Source organism: Piliocolobus tephrosceles, chromosome 4 (genome assembly GCF_002776525.5).
Source record: "Piliocolobus tephrosceles isolate RC106 chromosome 4, ASM277652v3, whole genome shotgun sequence".
Taxonomy (NCBI): Eukaryota; Metazoa; Chordata; class Mammalia; order Primates; family Cercopithecidae; genus Piliocolobus; species Piliocolobus tephrosceles.
This window is the reverse complement of record NC_045437.1, coordinates 54,124,307-54,149,774: the sequence shown is the minus strand read 5'-3', so window position 1 is coordinate 54,149,774 and position 25,468 is coordinate 54,124,307. Positions and strand designations below refer to the sequence as shown.

General features: G+C 36.1%; 1 protein-coding gene across 1 annotated transcript in view; it reads left to right on the top strand.

Annotated features, from left to right (window-relative positions):
* The window catches only part of CWC27 (CWC27 spliceosome associated cyclophilin), a 254,799-nt gene that overhangs the window by 213,945 nt on the left and 15,386 nt on the right, over positions 1-25,468 (top strand). Inside the window, exon 13 of the mRNA XM_023210469.1 lies at positions 2,329-2,432. Coding sequence (XP_023066237.1) covers positions 2,329-2,432 — 104 coding nt within the window. The remainder of the gene's footprint in view (positions 1-2,328; positions 2,433-25,468) is intronic.

Below are 25,468 nucleotides of genomic sequence, written 5' to 3'. Positions count from 1 at the left end.
TAATAAGCAAATACAATAAGAGTAAACAATGGAGTAATTTTAATGAATAAGTTTTTAAAACAAGGGATGCTTTATCTGTTAGCATTGTTTGAAGAGCTTAATTCTATAATCTCTAAAATCATATAAAATATCTAAATGCTAACATACTCGGCAGCCCTCAGAATGCCTATAATGATATTCTATAGGAACTTATAAATTTTCCCCAAAACTCATCTCATTCAGTAACTATGATAATGTATGTATTTTTAGCTGTTGTCTATGTGGGCATTAAATTTTGCAGAAAAGTAGAAGATGCTTTTTACTATCATTTTTTTAAGCAGTAACCAACCACCTTTTTCTTGCAGTTATTTTGGCACCATTTGTCTTTATTAAGCTTGGGTTCTAGACTGCCCAGACCTATTTAACTTTTTCATGAACTGGGATCTTATTGATACTCTCTAGATAAATTCTGGAGCTTAGGAATATATTGTGACTCTTTAATATACCAGTTGTTCACATGTTGAACTGTCACACATCTTTTTCCTTACAAAATGTGAGGATTTCTATATTGAATTCAACATACCAAAATCTTGATTAGGCCCTTGATTTCTCGGACAGGTAGTATTTTATCCCATTTCACAATGATGTACTCTGTAAATCTGTCAAGTAGAAAAACCTTTTTCTAGCTTCTGTTGTCTGCTCAAATTCTGGAGTAGACTGTTAAGATCCAGGAGATAGTGTGATTACAAATTTATAGCCACTTGCTTCTTGTTGCTCATGGAGCACATAGGAGGCAAACAAGAATTCACAGTAATGTTCCCCCTATACACATACATTTTTAAAAAACATATACTCAACACAATATTTGTGTTCATCTTTCACTTAACAATAGAATGCAATGTTTCATGTATATAATTTTTAATAACAATAGCATATTTATAATTTTTAATAACAATAGCATATTTAGGCCGGGCACGGTGGTTCACACTTGAAATCGCAACACTTTGGGAGGCTGAGGCGTGTGGATCACTTGAGGTCAGGAGTTGGAGACCAGCCTGGCCAATATGATGAAACCGCATCTCTACTAAAAATACAAAAAATTAGCTGGGCATGGTGGCAAGTGCCTGTAGTCCCAGCTACTCAGGAGTCTGGGGCAGGAGAATCGTTTGAACCTGGGTGACGGAGGTTGCAGTGAGCCAAGATCGCACCATTGTACTCCAGCCTGGGCCTCACAGCAAGACTGTGTCTCAAAAAAATAAAAATAAGAAATAAAAATAAAATTTTTAAATAGCGTATTTATTGCTTTCTACTGAATTTATCTAGTTTCTTATTGATAGACATTTAATAGGTTTTCATTTTTCCATTTATATGAATAATGCTGCAGTGCACATCTTGTGCTTAAGCCATTTTCTCTGTTTCACATTATTTTTCTATCATCCCAGGATTGGAATTACTCAGTCAAGGGGAATGATCATCTTAAAGTTTCCAATACATATCAACAGCTTTCTAAAGATATTCCAATTTACCCATTTTCCAACAGTTAATATGTTCATTCTACCTTCTCAATATCAATATTTTTATATTTTTGGAAATTTGTCAAATAAACAATACTATTTGTTTTTTTATTTTTGATTTCACATAACTTAATGAATTACCTTTCTTTCTTATAGACACTAAAACCTTAACTATAAATGAGCATAAATGTTTTATTTTATTTTATTTTATTTTATCTTATTTTATTTTATGTATTTATTTAGAGACAGAGTCTTACTCTGTTACCCACGCTGGAGTGCAGTGGCACAATCATAGGTCACTACAGCCTGAACCTCCTAGGCTCAAGGGATCCTCCTGCCTCAGGCTTCAGAGTAACTGGGACTACAGATGCACACCACCACATCTGACTTTTTTTCTTTTCATTTTGTAGTGATGGAGTTTCACTACATTACCCCTACTGGTCTTGAGGTCTTGAACTCTTGGGCTCAAAAGATCCTCCCACTTTGGCCTCCCAGAGTGCTGGGACATGAACCAATGCACCAGGCCAAATATGTATTTCTAAAAGTTGGGTCTTCTGTCTTCTACATAAGCAAACTTTTGTTTCCCAAATCAGAAAATAGTCACCTACCTCTGAGGGGAAATGTGAGTGCAAATCCAAACTGTCAAGGTTTATTAATGTCAAGGTTTATTAATGTCACTATTGCAGCCTAAAGGTAGTTCTGTTCTTTTTGTTCAAAATCAAACATTTTGTTTTACATCCAAGTAGGATATTTCCTTTTCTAACAAACTTAAGCATCTCTTTTAAAATTACATTTATCTTTATCAGAAAACTTAGCAGTCTAATTGTTATTTCAGACCCTTGCACTGCTGAACCAGTTTAAATCTAAACTTACTCAAGCAATTGCTGAAACGCCTGAAAATGACATTCCTGAAACAGAAGTAGAAGATGATGAAGGATGGTAAGGGCTTTGATTTTTGTATATTAACCATGAACAAGTAGGCTCAGAGCAGAGACCCTACTGGTACATTTCCACTATATCATCCTTTTGTTTTCAGACTTTACTATCACCATTATAGGACCTTTTTGACTTTATTTCAGTTCAATATAAAGTAACATAAATAAACGCACCAAGTACTGAAGAAACAAGCGTTTATTGAGCACTTGATGTGTCCAGCATTGGGCTGGCCAGTAAAAAAAATGCACAAGAAATATATGACACTATCCCAGCTCTAAGTAACTTTCTAATATTGTGGAAAAGATGAGACTTACATTAAACAACTCAAAAACAACCTTAGAAGATAATAAATCAATAATTTCTTACATTTTCCCACAAACATTTTAGGACTCAGTAATCTATTTCATAATCCTACTAATTTCCTCTTCAAAGTTATGATCTACAGGATCCTAGCAACTCATACAAGTTAATTTTATTTTTATCTTTGGATATTTTTCAGCTTTTTAAGACACTGATAAGAAATAAAGTAATGACATGTACATGTCCTTTGCTTAGAACTTTATCCTATACTGGCAAAAAAAAAGGGGGGGGGATAAAAATTGTGTTTTTCTTTATCACACCCCTCTGTCCTCAAGTTGACTTCACATGCAGTATATTAGGCCTCCCCACACCTAACTGCCTCCACCTCCCACTACACCCTGGCTCAGCCACATTGCTGCAAGCAAGCCAATGTATCACCCCCCTACACATGACTCACCCTCTGGAGCCTCTGAACCATCACATGTGCCATTACCCCAACCCAGAACCATAGCCTCAGTTCTCTCTGCCAAACAGCATCTCTCCTGTTTCAAAACTCTGTTCAACATTCCCATCCTCCAGGAAACCAGTCAGCAAGATTTGTTGAGCACTCACAAATCTAGAGGGTGGAGGAAGGAGGGCTGGAACACACATTTAAAAAGACATAAAAACACTTAAATTAAGAAAACATTCAAACACGTAAGACTCTGCAACTGTATATAACTTTAATCAAAAGAGCTGAGGGCATGATGATTTGAATGGAATGAATCCTATCTAACCTAGGACCCTGAAAGCACTTGTCTATTTCTCAATTAATTTATAGTTTTCATATGATGCGGGTTACCATGCCAGTTTTTGTAAGATCCTGGATATCTTTTAATAGGTTTCTATTACTTATATAGATTTGTTTATACCAAAATTCAAAGTTGCTTGAAGGCAGAAGCTGTCTTCTCCCATAGTTTGGTGCCAAAGGCAAAGGCTCAGTGGATGTTGATTGACCCATAGAGATAAATCCACATTGTGTAGAACTTTTTGTTTTATATGACTGGACAGGTTTAGTTTAGTTTTGTTTTGGGTTCTTGTTTTTTTGGGGGGGTGTGGGGTAAGGGGATTCCTTGAATGTCTCAATATCTCTTTCAAGTGTTTTGGGTTCAGCCACCACACAAAAAATGTTTAGCCAAGTCCTCTTCCCTTTATTTTTGAATCCATATGCATTTTTAAAGGAAATATGACCCATGTGTTTCTGATTCATTTACACTTAACTCATCAAGATGGTGTTTTGTAAGAGCAGTTTGATGCCCAATAAGTTTTTTTAAACTTTTTATAAGCCATTTAAGTCCTTTTTTATTGAACAGGAAAGTCACCAATAAATTCAAACCCCAGAAGATTCATTTGAAACTCATAACCCACAGGATTCAAATTTACTTTCAACTTGGCAAGGACCATTTAACTTCTCAAGGTTCTTCCTAGCCCCTTGGTTCAGTATTCTCTCATTTTGAATTCCTCATTAGCTTCAGATACCAATGAGATATTTTTAAAAGTGCCATTCCTGTTTTCCATGTTATTTGATTATACAATCAATTTTCTGTCTGACATTCTCATTAGAAAGTTTAAAATGGGGAAACTTCACTGGACATGGGGAAAAAAATCACTGGTCAATGATGTTGGCTAATTCTCCATTGGGAGAAAAAAATAAATGGTGAAGAGATGGGGAACAAGTTAAAGGAACCATTAACAGGTCTTCAGGAGGTTCATTTCTGCTTTCAATTGCAGTTTCCTAAGCAGAATGGCAGAGCTGTACACTATGTACCTCCAGAATTTTTTTGGTATTTGTTTTATCTAACATCTAACAAAAATACCTTTCATGTTCAAGGCACTATGCAGAATCAGATAGCATATATAGGACCCTTATGTAATGCCTTTTTATTGCAATTTAGACCTTTGGATTTTGTAACCTGATTAGCAACAACATCATTTCTGTTCAGTTAGCTTTCTCAAGTCTCTGGTGATTTAGATCCTCTCTCATAAAGTATATTCTTCTCAGGAAAGGAGTCTTATATTCAGAATGATTTATAACAAATATTATGAGTGCATGGCATGTGCATGTGTGTTATGCATAAATTACATGGTTCCCAGACTATTTTGTAGGTCATGGTTGCCGCTTTTCGAGAAGTGAAAGTCAGCCAGTGTGCTGTACTACACTGTCAGGGTCTGTTATCTGAGGTAAAATGATTGCTTCTAAGACATTTTTATGTGTCCGCATGAGTGGCCACACATTGAGGGATCATTTTCATTTTCTGTCAAGATAGAAACCATTACCAATTTGTTATGTTTTCTTTTACTTGGCAAACTATTCTATTCGCATTTTTGGCTGAGCTGCTGTATTGGCATGGTATACAACAGACATTTGGGTACCATTCAGCAGCATTATACTTTTTATGCAAAAAAAAAAAAAAAAAAAAATGTAGGAGAGGGAGAGAAAGAAAAGAAATATGATTCTATTGTAAACAGTGCATATGGTGTTTGAAAATTATTCCCAGATTTCACTGTCTAACAAGGCATTTAAAGAAGTGTTATTAGTAGATCTACACTGAAATGCATGATAGAAATTTTTCACTCAGAATTACTAGGATTCCTCCTTTGTTCAGATATGTACTGCCAATATTTGGTAATAGTGATGGTACTAGATTCCAGTTTAGCAGGTAGAGTGGTCTCTTTGTCACTACATTTCTTAGTCCCACAGTATCACAGACTCATGTAGCTATGGAACCCTTCTTCGAGCATGGATTTTATGAAACCGATTAGACACATGGCAGGAGGAACTTGCCCAGGGATTCATATGACCATATGGATGAAGTCCATATGCCAGATTGGGTTTGGTTAGATGAAGCTTGGTGAGCTCCCAAAAAAGTTTCGAGAAAGATAGCCACCTGCTCCTTACACAACAAAATTGGCATTTCTAAGGAGAGGAGAAAAATTCAATCTATGTGAATGGCTTCAATCTTATGGGCATTAACTCTTCTCTACTATGTTTCATTGAAAATTTATTTCCAGATTGTTAAATCTGAGATTAACTTAAAACATTATAGCACATATACAAGACAAAATAATAAACAATATAATGGTCTGTCTGCCTTCTTCCCTCTTTCTCTTCTTCTTTCTCTCCCCTCCGTCACTTTCTTCCATAGTACACACATTATAAAAATTTGAAAAATACCAACAATTGCATGCTTGCCTCGAGTAAATATTTTACTGATTGTTATATAATTAAAAGATGTTCACTGTGGCCAGGCATGGTGGCTCACACCTGTAATCCCAGCACTTTGGGAGGCCAAGGCAGGTGGATCACCTGAGGTCAAGAGTTTGAGACCAGCCTGGCCAACATTGCAAAACCTACTTGCAAAAACATTGCAAAAACTACTAAAAATACAAACATTTGCCAGGCATGGTGACGCGTGCTTGTAGTCCCAGCTACTCAGGAGACTGAGGCACAAGAATCACTTGAACCCGAGAGACGGTGGTTGCAGTGAGCCAAGATTGTGCCACTGCACTCCAGCCTGGTTTGCAGACCAAGACTCCATCTCAAAAAAAAAAAAAGATGAAAGATGTTCACTGTGGAAAAATCAGAATGCAAACATGCTCAAGAAAGGTAAATGAAAATTATCTATGATCCCAAACTCAAAGATAAATACTGTTAATTTATACATATCAATGTATGTGTTTATGCTATTTATACCAAATATGTAAAAGTATATTTTTATACATATTAATTTGTGTCTGTCCAGGTATTTCTATGCACATACATATTTTAAACAGAAATGAGATCGTATAGTACTACAGCTTTATAACTTGCTTTTTTCCCTCAGCAATATGCAGTGGCTACTTCTCCTTATCATATATAATTTTATGATGTAATTTTTATCTTTTGTATTATGACCGTCGTATTCCATTATATGATGAACCACAAATTTACTTGACCATGTTGTTGGATATATAAACAATGCTGTAACATCCTTGTTTCTATGTCATTGCCATTTTCTTAGGATAAATTTCTAAAACTGGAATTGCTTCTCAGTGAGTATACATGCTGACTTCTGCTAAATATTTTCAAATGGCTTTCACAAAATATCATTCTAATTTGTACCCCGAAGTAAATATAATTAAGACTTGTCTTAGGGCTATTAGAATCTCAAGAATTAGTAAAGATTCCTTAAAGAGCTTAGTGAAAGAGATTAATGTTTTAGAAGAAATGCTTTGCCTTCTTAAATTTTTAAAAAATAAAAACACAGTGTAGTTTGCTTCTGTTTTTCATAAACCTATACAAGTTTCAGTTTAGTTCCTCTTCTTGGGAGCCTTATCTCCAAATAGTCTTGTTCTTTGTTCTGAAAAATTCTCCAAGATAACCCTATGGGTTAAAACTTCTGGATATGGATTTTTTTTTTTCAGTTTTATTGTTGCACTTTGGCTAGTGTTAAAAATCAGTTTTAGCCATCAGTCAGACAGTTTGTATCTGCTAGAGACTGAAGTTCTGAAAACCAAGATTTGGCTTAAAGAAGTTTTAAAGCTTCCCTTTGGAGTTAGCACAGTGCAGAAGCAACAAGTACCAGCTGTCTGTATCCAAAACAGTGAAATCTTAATAATACAGATGTAAAAAAGAGATAATTGACTTTTAGACCCAGTCAGACCTCATTATAAGATACCATGAAAGAACATAGCTTCCTCTCATTGCTTATACTAGCAAAGCTTTCAACACCTTTTATATGTAATACATACTGTAATTTGTGTATAGTTTAGTCATGTATTGAATGAAGGGTGCAATGACAACAAAAGAATTTTTGGTTTTTTGAGACAGAGTCTCACTCTGTTGCCCAGGCTGGAGTGCACTGGTGCAGTCAAGGCTCACTCGAGCCTCAAGGTTCCAGGCTCAAGTGATCCTCCACCTCAGCCTCCCAAGTAGGTAAGACCACAGGCATACACCACCACACTTGGCTAATTTTTTTTTTAAGATAGTGTCTCACTATTTTGCCCAGGCTGATCTCGAACTCCTGGCCTCAAATGATCTTCCTGCTTTGGCCTCCCAAAGTGTTGGTAGAATATTTCAGTTATTTTCCACTTCATTCAAACAGGACATTGCCAAGCACAGGTTAGCATAGATGAACGCAAATACAGCAATAAAGGTGGAGACTGTGAAAATAATAAAGGCTAAAGTTGGCTAAATTAACTTAGCCAACTTCACCCTTTAGTATTAGGCAGTGGAGCTCAAATTATTGGTCTCTGGGCCCTTTACACCAGGGGTCCCTGACCCCCAGTCTGCAAACTGGTACTGGTCCATGGCCTGTTAGGAACTGAGCTGCCCAGCAGGCAGTAAGTGGCAGGCAAGTGAGCATTACTGCCTGAGCTTCACCAAGGTCATATCAACGGCAGCATTAGATTCTCATAGGAGCGCAAACCCTGTTGTGAACTACACCTGCAAGGGATTTGGTTGCATGCTCATTATGAGACTCTAATGCCTGATGGTCTGAAACAGAACAGTTTCATCCCGAAATCAATACTCCCTCACCCCCATTCATGGAAAAACTGTCTTCCACGAAACTGGGTCCTGGTGCCAAAAAAGGTTGGGGGCCACTGCTTTACAATCTTAACAATTCCTGAGAACTCCAAAGAGCTTTTGTTTATATGGAATATATCTATTAATAATATGTTATAAACAACATACTTTTATTAAAAAATAATTATGCCTGCAAAACAAAAAATTTAGTGATACGAGTGGCATTGTTTTCCCTTTTTTTGGTAAATCTCTGAAATCTGGCATGATAGGAGCATATCTGCTTTACTCTGTTTTATCTCACACTTCACGTATTCTCTGAAAAATTCCACTGTGCACTCATGAGGGGATAAGAATGAAATAGACAAACAAGTGTCTTAGTATTCATACAAAAATAAATTTGACCTTGCAGGCGCACAGGGATCCCCGAGTCACACTTTGAGAACCACTGGGACAAGTCATCTCTGGTCATTGAGGATGTAATGATGGTCCTTTTTCAATCACAGATTATGACCCCATCTGTAGGTCCTAGGAAGCTTTTTTCCAGGTCCCAGTGTGTGATCCTTGTTCTCAAGTAGAAGCAATGTGGTACTTTCTGAAATAAATGTGCCCATTGTCACTGGCCTAGGCCTGCTACAACAGAGTCCCGTTTCCCCATCAACCCTTTTCTGGCCTGTAACTGTTTTGAAGTGGTCTGTGACATGGCATTTGGTTTTATGTTCTTGTTTACTTTTCTAAATTTTTTCTCACACAAAGTAGTATTTAAATATACTTTTTTCCTTTTTTTTTTTTTTGTTGTTGTTGTTGTTGTTGAGACAGAGTTTTGCTTTTGTTGCCCAGGCTGGAGTCCACTGACGAGATCTTGGTTCACTGCGGTCTGCGCCTCCCAGGTTCAAGTGATTCTTGTGCGTCAGCCTCCCGAGTAGTTGGGACCATAGGCATGCACCATGCGCGGCTAATTTTTTGTATTTTTAGTAGAGATAGGGTTTCACCATGTTGGACAGACTGGTCTCAAACTCCTGACCTCAGGTGATCTGCCTGACTCAGCCTCCCAAAGTGCTGGGATTACAGGCATGAGCTATCACGCCTGGCCTTTAGTTTTCTTCATTCTTATATTTGTGCCTAGCCTCTTCAATTCACAAAACAACGTCCTACTGATTCTAAGTGCTTCACATGCACTTGACTCTATGGGATAGGTATTAATTATCTTTATTTACCCATGAAAGAACTGAGGCACAGTGAAGTTAAATAATTTATCTGCTTTTTGGTCCTTATAGTACTGTATCCAGTGCCTAGTTCATAATAGGACCAAAATCAAGGGCAGGACCAGGTGGAGGTGATTGGATCATTGGGATGGTTCCCCCATGCTGTTCTCGTGATAATGAGTCTCAGAAGATCTGATGGTTTTATAAGTGGCTGGCATTTCTTCTGCTTGCATTTCTCTCTCCTGCCACCACATAAAGGACGTGTTTGCTTCCCCTTTCAACATGATTGTAAGTTTCCTGAGGCCTCCCCAGCCATGTGGAACTGTGAGTCAATTAAATGTCTTTCCTTTATAAATTGCCCAGTCTAGGATATTTCTTCATAGCAGTGTGAGAATGGACTAATACAGTCAGTTCGAGAAAGTTCCCTTCTACTTCTAGTTTTCTGAGAGTTTTTAACATGAACGACGTTGAATTTTGTCCAACATTTTTCTATACTAACTGATATGATCATGTGGTTTTTCTTTGATTGTTAATAGGGCAGATTACATTGGTTGATTTTCTTTTTTTAATCTTAAATTAACCTTGGATTCCCGTAATAAACCCCACACCCCACTTGGTTGTGGTATATTATCCTTTTTTATACATTGTGGGATTCAATATTTTCTTGTGGATGTTTGTGTCTGTGTTCATTAGGGATAGTGGTCTGTAGCTTTCTTCTGCTATTTTTGTCTTATTTAGGCATCAGAATAATGCTGGGCTTTTAAAAATGAGCTGGGAAATGTTTCCTGTGCTTCTATTTTTGGGGAAAAAAAGATTATTTAGAATTGGTGTTATTCTTTAAGTACTTGATAGAATTTGCCAGTGAAACCATCCAAATTGAGATTTCCATTTTAGGTTTTTTTAAAAATAGACTTTATTTTTTTAGAGCAGTTTTAGGTTCACGGCAAAATAGAGCGAAAGCAGAGTTCCCATATACCCTCTGCCCATATACACACACACACACATAGCCATCCCCATTATCAACCTCTCCCATCAGACTGGTATATTTGTTACAATCAGTGAACCTGCATTCACACATCATCACCCAAATCCCATAGTTTATATTAGGGTTCACTCTTGGTGTCATATGTTCTGTGAGTTTTTACAAATGTGCAGTGTAGTGACACATGTCTACAATTATAGTATCAGTGTAGTTTCACTGCCCTAAAAATCCTTTATAGTCCACCTATTTATTCCTCTCTTCCCACTAAATCCTATTTTTCTGTACCCATAGTTTTGCCTTTTCCAGAATGTCATATAGTTGGAACCATACAGTATGTAGCCTTTTCAAATTGGTCTCTTTCACTTAATAATAAGCATTTAAGATTTCTCCATGTCTTTTCGTGGCTGGATAGCTAGCTCATTCCTTCTTAGCACTGAATAACATTCCATTGTATGTGCATACCACGGTTTATCCATTCACCTACTGAAGGGTATCTTTGTTGTTTCCAAGTTAGGGCAATTATGAATAAAGCTACAGTAAACATATGTATAAAGGTTTTTGTATGAACATAAGTTTTCAGCTCATTTGAGTAGATATCAAAAAGCAAATATTGGATTGTAAGGATACATTTAGTTTTGTAAGAAACTGCCTAACTGTCTTCCAAAGTGCCTCTACCATTTTACATTCCCACCAGCAACAAATAAGAACTTCTATTACTCCACATCCTTACCAGTGTGTTGAACCAGCTTTGTTGTGTACCTGGGAAAAATCCCACTTGGTCATGGTATATAATTCTTTTTATACATTGTTGGGTTTGATTTTCTGATATTTTGTTGAGGATATTTGCATCTATACTCTTAAAAGATATCGGTTTGTGTCTTTCTCTTCTTCTAATCCCTTGGTTTAGTTTTTGTATTAGGATAATGCTGGCTTCATAGAGTAAGTTAGAAAGTGTTCCCTCTGCTTCTGTCTTCTAGAAGAGATTGCAAAGAACTGGTATAATTTCTTTCTTAAATGTTCAGTAAAATTCATCAATGAACCCATCTAGACCTGGTGCTTTTGTTTTATCAGAGCCCCCTCAGACTGGGCCCCCAGGAGTTTCTTACTCTCATGCTAATCCACACACAGCTTCCTGCAATTCATCAAAATTACCACTTAAGCGTTCCTACCAGTTTATGGCTCCAGTAGCATTTGTTCCAGGTAAGCTGATCTGGAAAAAGATTCTCTATAGTTGCCTGTATTTCCAGATTTGGAGGTGGCACTTTACCCTGTGACCTCAACCCTCTAATGCATCTAAACAAAAATCATTTTTTTCCAGTTTATTTAGCTTTTTTCTTGTTGCAAGGATGAACTGATGACTTTCGAGCTCTTTACATGTTAGAGGTGAAACCAGAAGTGCCCTCCCTTTCAGTTTCCTCTTTTTGGCATTCTTTTGGATTATTTGAGCATTTTTTAGCATTTCCATTTAATTTATCTATTGTGTTTTTGACAGTACCTCTTTGAATAGTGTTTTGTTTCACTGATTGATATAGGAATTGCAATATACTTTTTTAACTTTTCATAGTTTATTTAGAGTTAATATTTTATCACTTCAATAGGAATATAGAATTCTTATATGTATGTAGGTCCCTTTACCTCTTCCCTTTGTATTCTAGCCAATTTATGTATCACATCTACGTACACTGAGAATCCCCTCAGGAAAATGTCAATAATTTTTGCTCTCAGCTGTCAAACACATTTTAAGGAACTCAACAAGAGAAGACTCTGTTATATTTACCCAGTTATTTACCATTTATGTTACTCTTTCTTTATTCATATGTCAGGTTTCCTTCTGGTATTATTTCTCTTCTAGCTAAAGAACTTCCTTGAATAATGATTTTAGAGCAGATCTGCTGGTCACAGATTATTTTAGTTTTCCTTCATTTTAGAGTGTCATTATTTAACCTGCATTTCTGAGGGATATTTTCACTGAATATAGAATTATGGGTCAACAGTTCATTTCTTACATCGCTTTAAAGATGTTTGTTCCACCAAATTCTGTTCTGCATGGTTTCTTTTGGAAAATCTTCACTCATTCAAATTGTTGTTTCCTTATAAATAATGCATTATTTTTCTCTACAATTTTTTCATCTTTTGTTCTTGCTAATTTGATTTGCATGAGTAGATATCAGTTCCTTTGGGTTTACTATGTGTGATGTTGGCTATGCTTCTTGAATCTGTAGGTTTGTGTCTTTTACCAAATTTGGGAAGTTTTTAGACATTATTTCTTAAATTATTTTATCCTCAACACACTCCTTCTTCTCTATTCTAGGACTCTAGTGACATGAATATTAGACCTTTGCTGTTCTCTGTCACCTCCATTCTGCTACTGAGCCCTTGCAGTGGGTTTTAAATTTTGATTGTTGTATTTTTCAGTTCTAAAACTTTTATTTGTATTTATTTTTATGTTGAAGCTTTCTATCTTCTCATTTATTTCAACAGTGTTTGCTCTTCTTTCAGCTTTTTTACAATAACTGTTTAAAAGTCTCTGTCAAATAATTCCAGTGCCTGTCATCTCAGTATTAGTATCTGTTGATTGTCTTTTCCCATGCAAGTTAAGATTTTTATGATTCTCTTATGCCAAGTAATTTTTTTATTGTATCCTAAACATTTCAAATATTATGAGTCTCTGGGTTAAATCCTATGATTTATATTCATAGGATTTAAATCCTATGAAAAATGTTATGCTATATAGCAGACAAGCCATTTGGGCTCAGGACACAAGTTCTGACCACCCTTCTATGGGATTTAGTTTCAATCTTAGTCTTGTTCTCAATGCCTTTGCATTACTATTTGTATCTGTCCCATGTATATGCCACCCACTGTCCAGTCTGGGACCTGGCTGTTAGACCTTTTTATTTTTTATTTTATTATTTTTTGAGATAGAGTTTTGCTCTTGTTGCCCAGGTTGTAGTGCAATGGTGCAATCTTGGCTCACTGCAACCTCCACCTCCCAGGTTCAAGCGATTCTCCTGCCTCAGCCTCCTGAGTAGCTGGGATTACAGGCATGCGCCACCACGCACGGCTAATTTTGTATTTTTTAGTAGAGATGGGGTTTCTCCATGTTGGTCAGGCTGGTCTCAAACTCCCGACCTCAGGTGATCCTCCCGCCTCATCCTCCCAACGTGCTGGGATTACAGGCATGAGCCACCATGCCCAGCCTAGACTATCTTTTATTTAAGTTCTCAGAGTCTTTGGTATGCAATTTAGCATTGGATCGACACATGCACTGACTTTATGGGGTACCTTTTCCCTTGACAGTCTCCTCAATACCTTCTACTATCGTGGGCCTCCCCCTTTCTTCCTCCAGCCAGAGTGTTGGATATTTAGTTACACTGTTCTACCCTGCACTTTTTGCAACTGTGCCCTCATTCAGAGCCATGCTGGGGTAGAAAAGAAAGGGGGAAAAGCAGCAGGGTTTTATCCCATTCTCTTGGGGCCACAGCTTCTCACAGTTGTTTATCAATACTACCATTTTTCCAAACCCCTTTGGAGAGTCTCACATATGCACTGTTCTGCTTTTCCTCTTGTAAGATTTCTGCATAACTAGTGAGTTGTCTCAAACTGGCTTATGCCAAATTGTTTCATGTAGTAGGCTATCTCATTTCTTTCAGGTTCTAACTGTTAAGATCCTTTCTTAAAAAACAAAAATTTAGATGGTACTGAATAATTCTCAGCATGAATGATTTTTTTTCTTTAAAAAAAGATTTCTTAATAGTTGGCAATGAATTGCTATTAGAGAGAATAATGTATATCTTGGGGAAAATACTGTGCCTTGATATGGTTCACCAGAGAGAAGTTGAAGAACAGTACCTTAGGAGCATCCTCAAATCACAAAAGGTGATCACCAAACTGCTATCTTGAGATAAGAAGAAAGGGAGGGATTGGTGTTGAGAGGTGCAGTAGTTGACATGACCTATCTCCAGGATGTCTTAACACCCTTCAGTAAAGTTGTGCTCTTGTGGGTGGTGTTTGGTTAGAGACTCAGGATGCCAGAGATTCAAATTATTTTTGCATGGTGTAGGCCAGAGGAAACTAGAGCACAAGAGGCAGAGGAGGCCTGATGATCATGAAACATGCTGACAATTAGCAGAAATTCTTTGGAGAGATTTAGCTTTCTATGGGCTGTGGAGGGGTAAAAAGATCCCCAGCTGACAGATGGTGCATAATAGGGTAGTACCTGATGCTTAAATCAAGTTAATAAAAGGTATTTGGCTCAGTTAATCTGAGAGGAAAAAAAAAAAAAAAAAGCCGTACTGGTAGTTCATGGAGTCAAAAGGAGAGTGTATTTTACTATAAAAGCTTGTTGCTAAATAATCTCTAAGGAAGTCGATCTGTTTTCTATTCACTAGTTATAAAGTACTCCCTCTTGTTCTTCTTGCCAAGAATTTCAACCGAATGATCAACTGCAAGACAAATATTCATTCATCAACTTTTGGAGAGTTATATTTTCACTGGTTACTGTAATTATGTTTTATGTAGCCTTTATCAGAGCTCTAGAGTTTTTATTTGTTTAGATGTCATCCTTAATTCAGAAACTTTTCTCTAATTTCCAGCCTATAACTAAATTGTATTATCTGTTTTCTTACAGTCCAGATACTGAGCCTTTTGTACTTATTAAACTGCTGTCATACCCTTACCCTACTTTATCAGTTAATAACTCTAAACAACATGCTTCTTTTTCCTTAAGATGTCATTTAAAACATGTAGAGCCTATGGCAAGTAATTATTAATCCTTAAGCTTTCTGTGAATACTTATCTAGTGATACTAAAGTCTTTCAATGGCATTTAATGCTATAGCACGGTATTTATGGGCTAAGTTTATTCATATAGGTCAGATTAACTCAGTTTGCATATTTTGAAAACTATTCCTTATTTATTTAATAAATGTTTTTAATGGAAATAATGTGTGAGGTGTGGGATGTGGAGTAAAGTTAGACATGACACTCATTCCCATTGATTTATTATAGTATAATATCCCAAGTGAGATAAGATATCATTGTAAGGAAAAACGTTTCTGCTTAGAAACAGATATTGGGCGTAAATTATGAACTGCTTTCACAGTCATTGGCAAGAAACCTTGCATTCACTTAGGATTCTCAACTCTGCTGATGTGATTTAATCCTTCCTATGTAACTTGGGACTGCTATCCTTTTGTTACCTAAGAGGAAACTTCAGGTTCAAATATCGTAGGAGGTAGTGGGTAGTAACCTGCCAAAGGTAGGAATGCAGGGGTTTTAGGGATAGTACTCTACAATGTCCCTTCAATACATGTTAGATATTTACGTGACCAAAAAGAGGTTTCTGAATTCTACTATTGTTTGTGTAACTCAGGTTTGAGTCTTTAGGTCAATTCACTACATTAAAACAAATGGAGGCTGGGAGCTGTGGCTCACGTCTGTAATCCCAGCACTTTGAGAGGCTGAGATTGGAAGACCACTTGAGCCCAGGAGTTTGAGACCAGCCTGGGCAACATAGCAAGACACCATGTCTACAAAACAGTTTTAAAATTAGCTAGGTGCACCTATAATCCTAGCTACTCAGGAAGCTGAGGTCGGAGGATCAGTTGAGCCCAGGAGTTTGAGATTACAGTGAGCTATGATCATGCCACTGCACTCTAGGCTGGGCAACAGAGACCCTGTCTCTAAAAAACAATAAATAATACTTAAAATGAAATAAAAACAAATGGAAACCAATTAAAGGTTTTAAATGAACAAATTTGCTCTGCCCCAAATTGTATGTATATTTCATAAGCTTTTTTATTTTGACATTTCTGAAGAATTACTTTAATGTGAGATCCCTTCATTTATTTTAAAACCACTTGTTAAGGGTATTGTGGCCAATTATCAGTCAGATTAGTTAATAAGATTATACAGAATAACTGACAGAATAGGAAACACTTATACTTGACTAAAGTAAGTATATATCCTTTTCGTGCTTTTTTACTCTAACTCTTCTATGGGTAGTAGGAGATGAAGGTGACTCTAGATCCCACCAATTCATTTTTTAAGCAAATATTTGTATGTACTATATTTCAGACACTGTTAGGACCTTTATCCTATCTCCTCTCATTTTACCTTCAGAAGAGCCTCATAGGACTCATGGCTTAGGGACTAGCTGTCGCAGATTTTTTTCTCACAGATCCTTCAGATAATTAGCACTACTTCCATGTGATAAATGAGGAACTCTGTAGTTCAAAAAAATTAGGTTATCTGCCCAAGATCCTATGGCAATAAATGGTGGGACTGTTTGTCACACCAGTGAGTCCATGCTGTTTCCAGAATACCAGCTTCTACCAGCAGTGATTCTAACCTGAAGTACTAATCACTGGGACAAGGAAGAAAAAATTTAACTTGACTTTCAGAGGCCTTTGATTCTAAATAACAATATTCATCTTCTGGAGCTAGTTACAGCATATATCACTCATTCTCATCTTTGGAATACTTTCTACACTTTTTTAAAGAAATGTACCATCATGGAGGTATATTCCATGGAGGTGCAATTACTCGAAAACAATCATTATTTTGTTCCACTGAGAGTTCTGAAACCAAAACCTACTCTGTAATTCCACACATTGAATTATTACCTAATTATACAGTGGGCTGTCTAATCAGAATACCTGGGTTCAAATCCCTGCTCAGTGACCTAAGCAAGCAGCCTCACTTCTAAGCCTCAATTTCTTCACCAGTAAAGTAGAAATAACAATACCTACCTCAGAGTTATTATTATAATTAAATGAGATAATTCATGGAAAGCACTCAGTATAGTGCCTGACCCTTAGAGAGTGCTCCGGAAATAGTAGGTATGAGAGAGGGAAGTGGGGATGCATGGTACTAGGGTAGTATTGGTAAGGCTTCACATACTACTCAAGCAGCACAAACTAAACATTCTAAATTAAATTGTCAAAACGTTATACAGTCCTCTTGATCTAATAACCTCAAAGTAATATTTGAAAAGAAGGCAAGTGTTAATTTACTTCAGTTATATTATCTGTGACCTCGAGGGAATGTAGGCATATTCAATAAATTTGCTAGTAGTGATAGATGGTTCTATTTTATAAGCTGTTAAGAAAAGGAGAAAAGTGTAGCCTTGTTTAAAAAAAAAAAAAAATGTTCTTTAGCTGAATCCAGATTACAAAATGCTGAGGCTGGCAGACTTTAGCTAATATAAATTTAGCATTCATAGAGAAAGAGGAGGAGAGTGGACAAGATTACCTTTTCTATGTTAGGAATATATAATCATGGATTCTGGACTGTCTCCAGAATCTTTTTATAGCTGACAAGAGCATCTTGGAACAGAGAAAAACTATGCATGCATAAGTTATTTATTTCTATTGGAAAGAAAGTTTAAGGAGCAAAGGTCCTTGGGATTAGCATAATGTAGTAAAAAAGTTATTTTACCATAGTTGTTACATATGGCAACAAAGCCAGTGCAAAGAAAGTTGCCATTATACACTGGCAACCAAGAAATTATAAATAAGCATTCTGATACTGTAACCATATCTGAAAAGCAGGATACAAAATCCCCAGTAGTAGTATTTCAGGTGAAGCTTTGTGAAAGAAGATGCATAATTTCTACATAGTTGTTTGTATTTCCTTAAAGGTAGTTTTAAACAGTCTCACTTTATTTTAAGAAGTTATTAAATGAAATTAAAAATAATTATCATAGTGATTTTTTCAAATACCTAATTTGTGTTTATATGTATTGTTCAATATGTAAAACATTTTCCATGGAATACTATGCAGCCATAAAAAAGGATGAGTTTGCGTCCTTTGTAGGGACATGGATGCAGCTGGAAACCATCATTCTTAGCAAACTATCACAAGAAGAGAAAACCAAACACCGCATGTTCTCACTCATAGGTGGGAACTGAACAATGAGTTCACTTGGACTCGGGAAGGGGAATATCACACACTGGGGCCTATCATGGGGAGGGGGAAGGGGGGAGGGATTGCACTGGGGAGTTATACCTGATATAAATGATGAATTGATGGGTGCTGACGAGTTGATGGGTGCAGCACACCAACATGGCACAGGTATACATATGTAACAAACCTGCACGTTATGCACATGTACCCTAGAACTTAAAGTATAATTAAAAAAAAAAAAAAATTTCAAGGAAAGAAAAAGTCACTGGTAGATTCATATCCCACAGATAATCATCATTGTTTTTGTCTACCCTCTCATACATTAATATGTAGATACTTTTCCCAAGAATAGAATCATGCCATACCTCCTTTTTCTCCCTTTCTGTCTTTTCAGTATACTATCAACATTTTCACATTATTAAATATTCTTTTGCAACATCTCTTTTGATGGTTATATAATATTCTATCATGAGGATGTCACGTAATTTAACATGAAAAACTTTGTGAAAAAATTCATCCCGTTTTTGATTATAGGTCTTTCATCGGTGAATACATTTTAGTTAATATTTTGTAAATTCATTGTTATTTCCTGTGTCAGGTAGGCTTTTAAAAAAAACTTTTTTAAAATTGAGACATAATTTACATATAAGAGAGCACACAGTTGTTATCTGTTCACTTTGATGAATTTTTGACAATTTTATACACCAATATAAACACCATCAAAACAAGGTGTAAAACATTTACATCACCCCAGGATATTCCCACCTTCCCCTTCCTAGATAGTCCCCTCCCCATAACACTTTCTGATTTCTATCAGCTCAGGAATGACTTTGATAAAATTTTTACTAAATTGCACTGTATAAAGTTGAATCATTTATACCTGTACCAGCAATGTATGAAATTGCTAGTTTCTTCTTAACCTAGAATTATGTGTGTATGTACTATAATATGTCAGAAATAACAGATATATAGTGATCGTTGCCAATTTCTACCTTGTATTAATTTCTATTTCTTTGTTTGCTGGTAGTTGAATTTTTTCAATGTGCTAACTGGCCATTTATATTTCATGGTTGTGGTGGTGGTTGTTAGTTGTCTACTCTTATGTGTATATCTTTTTTATCTACAAAAGGTCTTAATTTTTTTTTTTTTTTTTGGAGACAGAGTCTCACTCTGTCACCCAGAGTGGACTGCCAGGTTCAAGCAATTCTCCTGCCTCAGCCTTCCAAGTAGTTGGGACTACAGGCGAGCACCACCACACCCAGCTAATTTTTGTATTTTTAGTAGAGACAGGGTTTCACCATGTTGGCCAGGCTGGTCTCAAACTCCTGGCCTCAAGCGATCCGCCCACCTCAGCCTCCCAAAGTGCTGGGATTACAGGTATGCGCCACAGCGCCTGGCCTATGAAGAATATTATTTTTCATTTAAAATATTTTTACCAGTCTGTCATTGCCTTACAGTTTGTTTATGGGGACTTTGTTTTGTTAACATGGAATTTTAAATATTTGCATTACTAAATTTGCTGATCTCTTGCTTTATGATTTCTACCTGGTGTCATTCTTAAGATCTTCATAATCCCAAGATTATATAAATACCTAGTTATATCTTTCAGTAGTATTTTTATGCTTTTTATTTTTAATTTACATCAAAAATCCACCTGGAATTGATTTGGTTTATTTTTTTAGGTCATTGTTATCATGTTATTTTTTTTTCTAAATTGTTAGCCACCACAACTGAATAATACCGTGTTTCCCCATGGACATTAAATGTGTTCTTTATCAGAGTAAGCACTTATGTATATTTTGAGTGAGTTTTCTTATTTTACATTGATTTCTTTGTCTATTCTTGTGCCAGTACCTCACTGCTTAATTGTTTAGCAATATAATATAATATATTAACTGTTTAGTATCTTTTAAGGCAGGTTGAACCTTTATTGTTCTACACTTATATTTTTACTTTGAAAGTTTAGGTGGTGGATAATGTGCTACATTCTTATTCTCTTTTAGTTACCACACCTGGAAAAAGCTTAGACTATAGGCTATGGAGTCAATAAAACGGCCTAATTATTTAACAGGTGGCTGCTACCTGAATTGCAGCCCCAGTGCCAAGAAGGAAATAATTAGTTTTTAGACAAACCCTTCAAAGTAATGGAAAAGATCACATGTGGAAAATAAATAGCATGAGGAATAAAAAAGAGTGAAGTCTAGCATGCTTGATTGCCATTTTCTGGTATGGGCATATAAATGTTTTTATGAGACATTTAATTATAATTTTTTCCTTCTCCCTGGTACACTGAGCAAAAGCACAAAGAATTGACAAGGTTACAGAATATATGCCATCTTACTTTCTTCACTTTTACCTAGTGTGAATCCCCAGGACATCTAGGATAGCCACATATAAATGCAACTCACAAAATCCCCCTCCAAAAACATTTGTTAATAATCTTCCAACTACCTGCCATTTTGATTTATTAATATCCCTTCTACTCTCTGGTATTAATTCAGGTAATCAAGTTAAATGTAATAGTAATGTTCTATTCTTTGCGTACAGATAATTCAGTTGATCACAATAAGTAAAACGTTGAACTGAGGTTTTTTTAGTAGAAATAAAAGTTAAAGCAAGAAAATCTTACTGAGCATTTACATAACACCAATCTCCTTTGAACCTATAAGCTAGAAAGTGTTGTTGTGCCCAAATTATACTGGGGAAAAGTCTAAGGCACAGAAAGTTTAAGTAATTTGGTCAAGATGTCATAACTAGAAGTGATAGTGTTCAGACATAGCCAATCATGCTTGGCTCAATAGTTTGATTCCATTTGTTTTTGAAGACATTCTCTCTTGTTTGTGATTTTGTGTTGCTTGTATGTAGTATCACATTTTCTGCTAGAAAAAAAATCATTCCTAGTTTATATGGGGAAACATAGTGCATCAGTATTTTTATGGCATTCTACATAAAAAACTGTCACTTTCAGAGGTTCTCCCACCTAAATAACAGTTTCTCTAAGTTAGCTAGGCTACATATTTTTCCTGTTTTCCAATAAGGCAATGTGATTGTTGATGTTGTTGTCATTTTAAACTGTAGTAATAAGGCCAGACAAATGACTTCAGGGCTTAATTCACACTTAGTCAAAAATTGTCTAAGTCCCCTTTAAAGTGTGGAAAATGTCAAATTTATGTCCTTAATATTATATCCTCTGTATTATTTGAAGAATTAAAATTCAGAAAGTTATTTAAAAATTTGTTTAACTTGAACAAGAAGTTCCTGCCACATTTACCCCTAATTTTTCATAGGAATATAAATAGTAGAGTGGTTATGAATATGGGATTTGGAGTCAGACCTGAATTTGAATCCCAACTTGGAGCTTACTAGCTGTGGGATCTTGGGTAAATTACATAACCTTTCTAACTCTGTGCCCTAAAGTGTAAACTGGGGATAATAATAGTACCTTTTTGGTTAGCCAGTTTGTGGATTAAATGAAATACTATTTTTAAAGGGTTTAGTATGGTGTGTGGAACAATCAGTGCTCAATCAATGTGTTCTTGTTTTCATCTTCAGTGTTGTCATTATTATTTTTAAGAATTAATTTATCTATATTTGACCACTGTCAGTAGATCTATCAAGATCAGGTGACTAGAATATATACCATTTCTATAATATTTGACTGTTTTATGACCTTTCCTTAGTTTAACTCATTATAACTCTCAGTGATTAACTTAAGGTTGGTTTGTATCATAATTCTTACCATTCTGAGATTTAAAAGAACCTTTGAGTTTGATATTTTTTCAGTGGACAATAATGCCTCATTAATGAACTATCAGCTTTTTCCTTGAGGCTAGTACTAAGATAAGTGGGAGAGGGGATACAGATAAAGGAACATTCATTGTAAATAGAATTTAAATATAAAGCAAAAGGATATCATCACTTTGGAGAACATAGAATTATAAGCTCAGTGTAATGTAAATATTTTTATTCCACCTCTCTCTCAGCCAAGTTCTAAGGTTGTGATAAAATGAAGCAAGAAGGAATATGATTATAGACCAGGTTCTCTGGTTAGTGTTCATTTTATACAGAACTATAAATAATGCTGCAAAAGACCAACGTGGTTCTTTATAAATAGGTCGTTATCAGAGTTGCTGACCCTGGAATGGTGATTATTTTAATTCTAAACTCCCTGTCCAGTCCCTGAAGTCACCTCTTTTTCTTCCTTTTTCTTCAGGATGAAGGCAGCTCTTCTGTTTTAATCCTGTGCTTTCGTATGGTTTGCCCTGAAATAAGTTTCTGTCATATTAGGGAAGTTTGCTTTGTTTGTGGATCTGTTTTGAGAGAGATGGGGAGACAGCCATGTACCCCAGCTGCTTACCAGGCCTTTTTGATTGGAAATAGCATCTTCCAGGCCGGGCGCGGTGGCTCAAGCCTGTAATCCCAGCACTTTGGGAGGCCAAGACGGGCGGATCACGAGGTCAGGAGATCGAGACCATCCTGGCTAATACGGTGAAACCCTGTCTCTACTAAAAAATACAAAAAAAAAACTAGCGGGGCGACGAGGCGGGCGCCTGTAGTCCCAGCTACTCGGGAGGCTGAGGCAGGAGAATGGCGTAAACCCGGGAGGCGGAGCTTGCAGTGAGCTGAGATCCGGCCACTGCACTCCAGCCTGGGCGGCAGAGCAAGACTCCGTCTCAAAAAAAAAAAAAGGAAATAGCATCTTCCCTATGGAAGACAGTTGTTCTATTAGTCTACTGGCTGTAGATTAAATGTTATTGGCTGAGCAGTTGCTGAAACCCCAGGGCAGGTGTAAGATGCATATTACAGATTAATTCTGGAAAACCTCTTAGATCTTTCCACCTGTGTCGTGCTGAGTGTTGAGCATGTTAGATAGGCAAGAAAGCTGAGAAACTGTGCATTCCCGTTGCTAAAGATATTTTGAAAACTATGCCTTTCATATTTACTCCAACAATACTAAATATTTACAGAAGACACTATAATATGAGGATTTCTTTTTTACCTAAGGGATACAAAAGACATGTTTTAGAGTTTGCCTTTCAAAACTCCAAACTGAGGAGGCAATATAACATTCCTTTAAAGTTTGGAAACAGGAGACTTTTCCATGTTAGTGGTGAACAGTGAAAGAAAAGCCACTGGTTTTCATCTTCATTTTCTTTTTTCAAAAATCAGTTTCCATTTTCCTCTTTGCTTGATTTTCCTAATGCTCTATTTTTCTATTCTTATTTTTTTGTTCAAGTATTTTAAAATTTTTTGTTCTTATTTTTCTCTTACTGTTAATTTTTAAATTTCTCTTTTGAGTTTTTTGGTTTTTGTTTTTTTTTTTTTTTTACCATTTGTATCTGCATTTTTCTCTGCTTCCTTTAACTATTTCTGTTTCCTGTTCTGAATCTTCTTTCATCTTTTGCTTTTCTCCATTAATCTCTTGCTCTCCTTTGGCCTTTTCTATTACTCAGAGTCATCCCTGCTCTGCTAAACATGAAGAGTTCCAGTGGCCTTATTTTCCAGGACTTTTTTTTACATAGTTTGATCTCCGAGCTCATTCATATTTTGTCTGTGTCTCTTCATGAGAGTTACTGTGATCTCCACTATCTACTTCATGTTGAAAAAAGATTCAGACTTCTTTTTTCAGATGTGCTGGTGCATAAACACTTTTTCTTTCTCCCCCTCCCTTTCTTTGTTGATAAATAATAATTGTACATATTTGTGGGGTACAGGTGATATTTTGATATGTGGATACAATGTGTGATGATCACCTCAAACATTTATCATTCCTTTGTGTTGGGAACTTTTGAACTCTTCTAACTATTTTGAAATATACAATAAATTGTTAACCAGAGTCACCCTACTGTGCTATCAAACACTAGAACTTATTCCTTCTAACTGTATGTTTGTATCCATTAACCAGCCTCTCTTTATCCTCCCCACCCCACCCTTCCCAGCCTCTGGTAACGATCATTCTACTGTATACTTCCATGAGATAACATTTCTAGCTCCCACATGTGAGTAAGAATATGCAGTATTTCGTCTTTCTCTGCCAGGCTTATTTCACTTAACATCATGGCCTTAGATCTGTGTGTGTTGCCACAAATGACAGGATTTCATTCTTTTTTATGGCCAAATGGTATTCTATTGTGTATATATGCCACATTTTCTTTATCCATTTATCCATTGATGGACACTGAGGTTGATTTTGTTTCTTAGCTATTGTAAATAGTGCTGCAGTGAACATGTGGGTGCAGAATTCCTTTCAATATAATGATTTCTTTCTTTTGGATAAATACTCATTAGTGGAATTGCTGGGTCATATGGTAGCTCTATTTTTACCTTTCTGAGAAACCTCCATACTGTTTTCCATGGTGGCTATACTAATTTACATTCACACCAACAGTGTATAAGAGTTACCTTTTCTCTGCATCCTCACCAATATTTGTTATTTGCTGTCGCTTTCATAATGACCATTCTAATTGGGGTGAGATGAGATCTCACTGTGGCTTTAATTTGCAGGTCCCTAATGATTAGTGATGGTGAACATTTTTCTATATGCCTGTTGGCCATTTGTAAATCTTCTTTTCAGAGATGTCTATTCAGATCCTTTGCCTACTTTTTAATGGGATTTTGGTCTTTTGCTTTTAAGTTATGTGAGTTCCTTGTATATTCTGGATATCAGTACCTTGCTGGATGAATAGTTCATAAATATTTTCTACATTCAACAGGTTCTCTCTTTACTCTGTTGGTCATTTCATTTGCTAGGCAGAAGATTTTTAATATAATTAAGTCTCATTTGTCTGTTTTTGTTTCATTGCCTGAGGTGTCAACCATAAAATTTTTGCCTGGACCCATGCTCTGAAATATTTCCCGTGTGTTGTCTTTTTATAGTTTTGTAGTTTCAGGTCTTATATTTGAGTCTTTATTTTATTTTGAGTTGATTTTTGTATATGGTTAGAGATGGGGGTCTAGTTTTATTCTTCTGTATATGGATATCCAGTTTTTTCAGCATAATTTATTGAAGAGGGTGTCTTTTTCCCAAAGTATGTTCTTGGCACCTTTGTTAAAAGTCAGTTGGCTATACATATGTGCATTTATTTCTGGGTTCTCTATTCTGT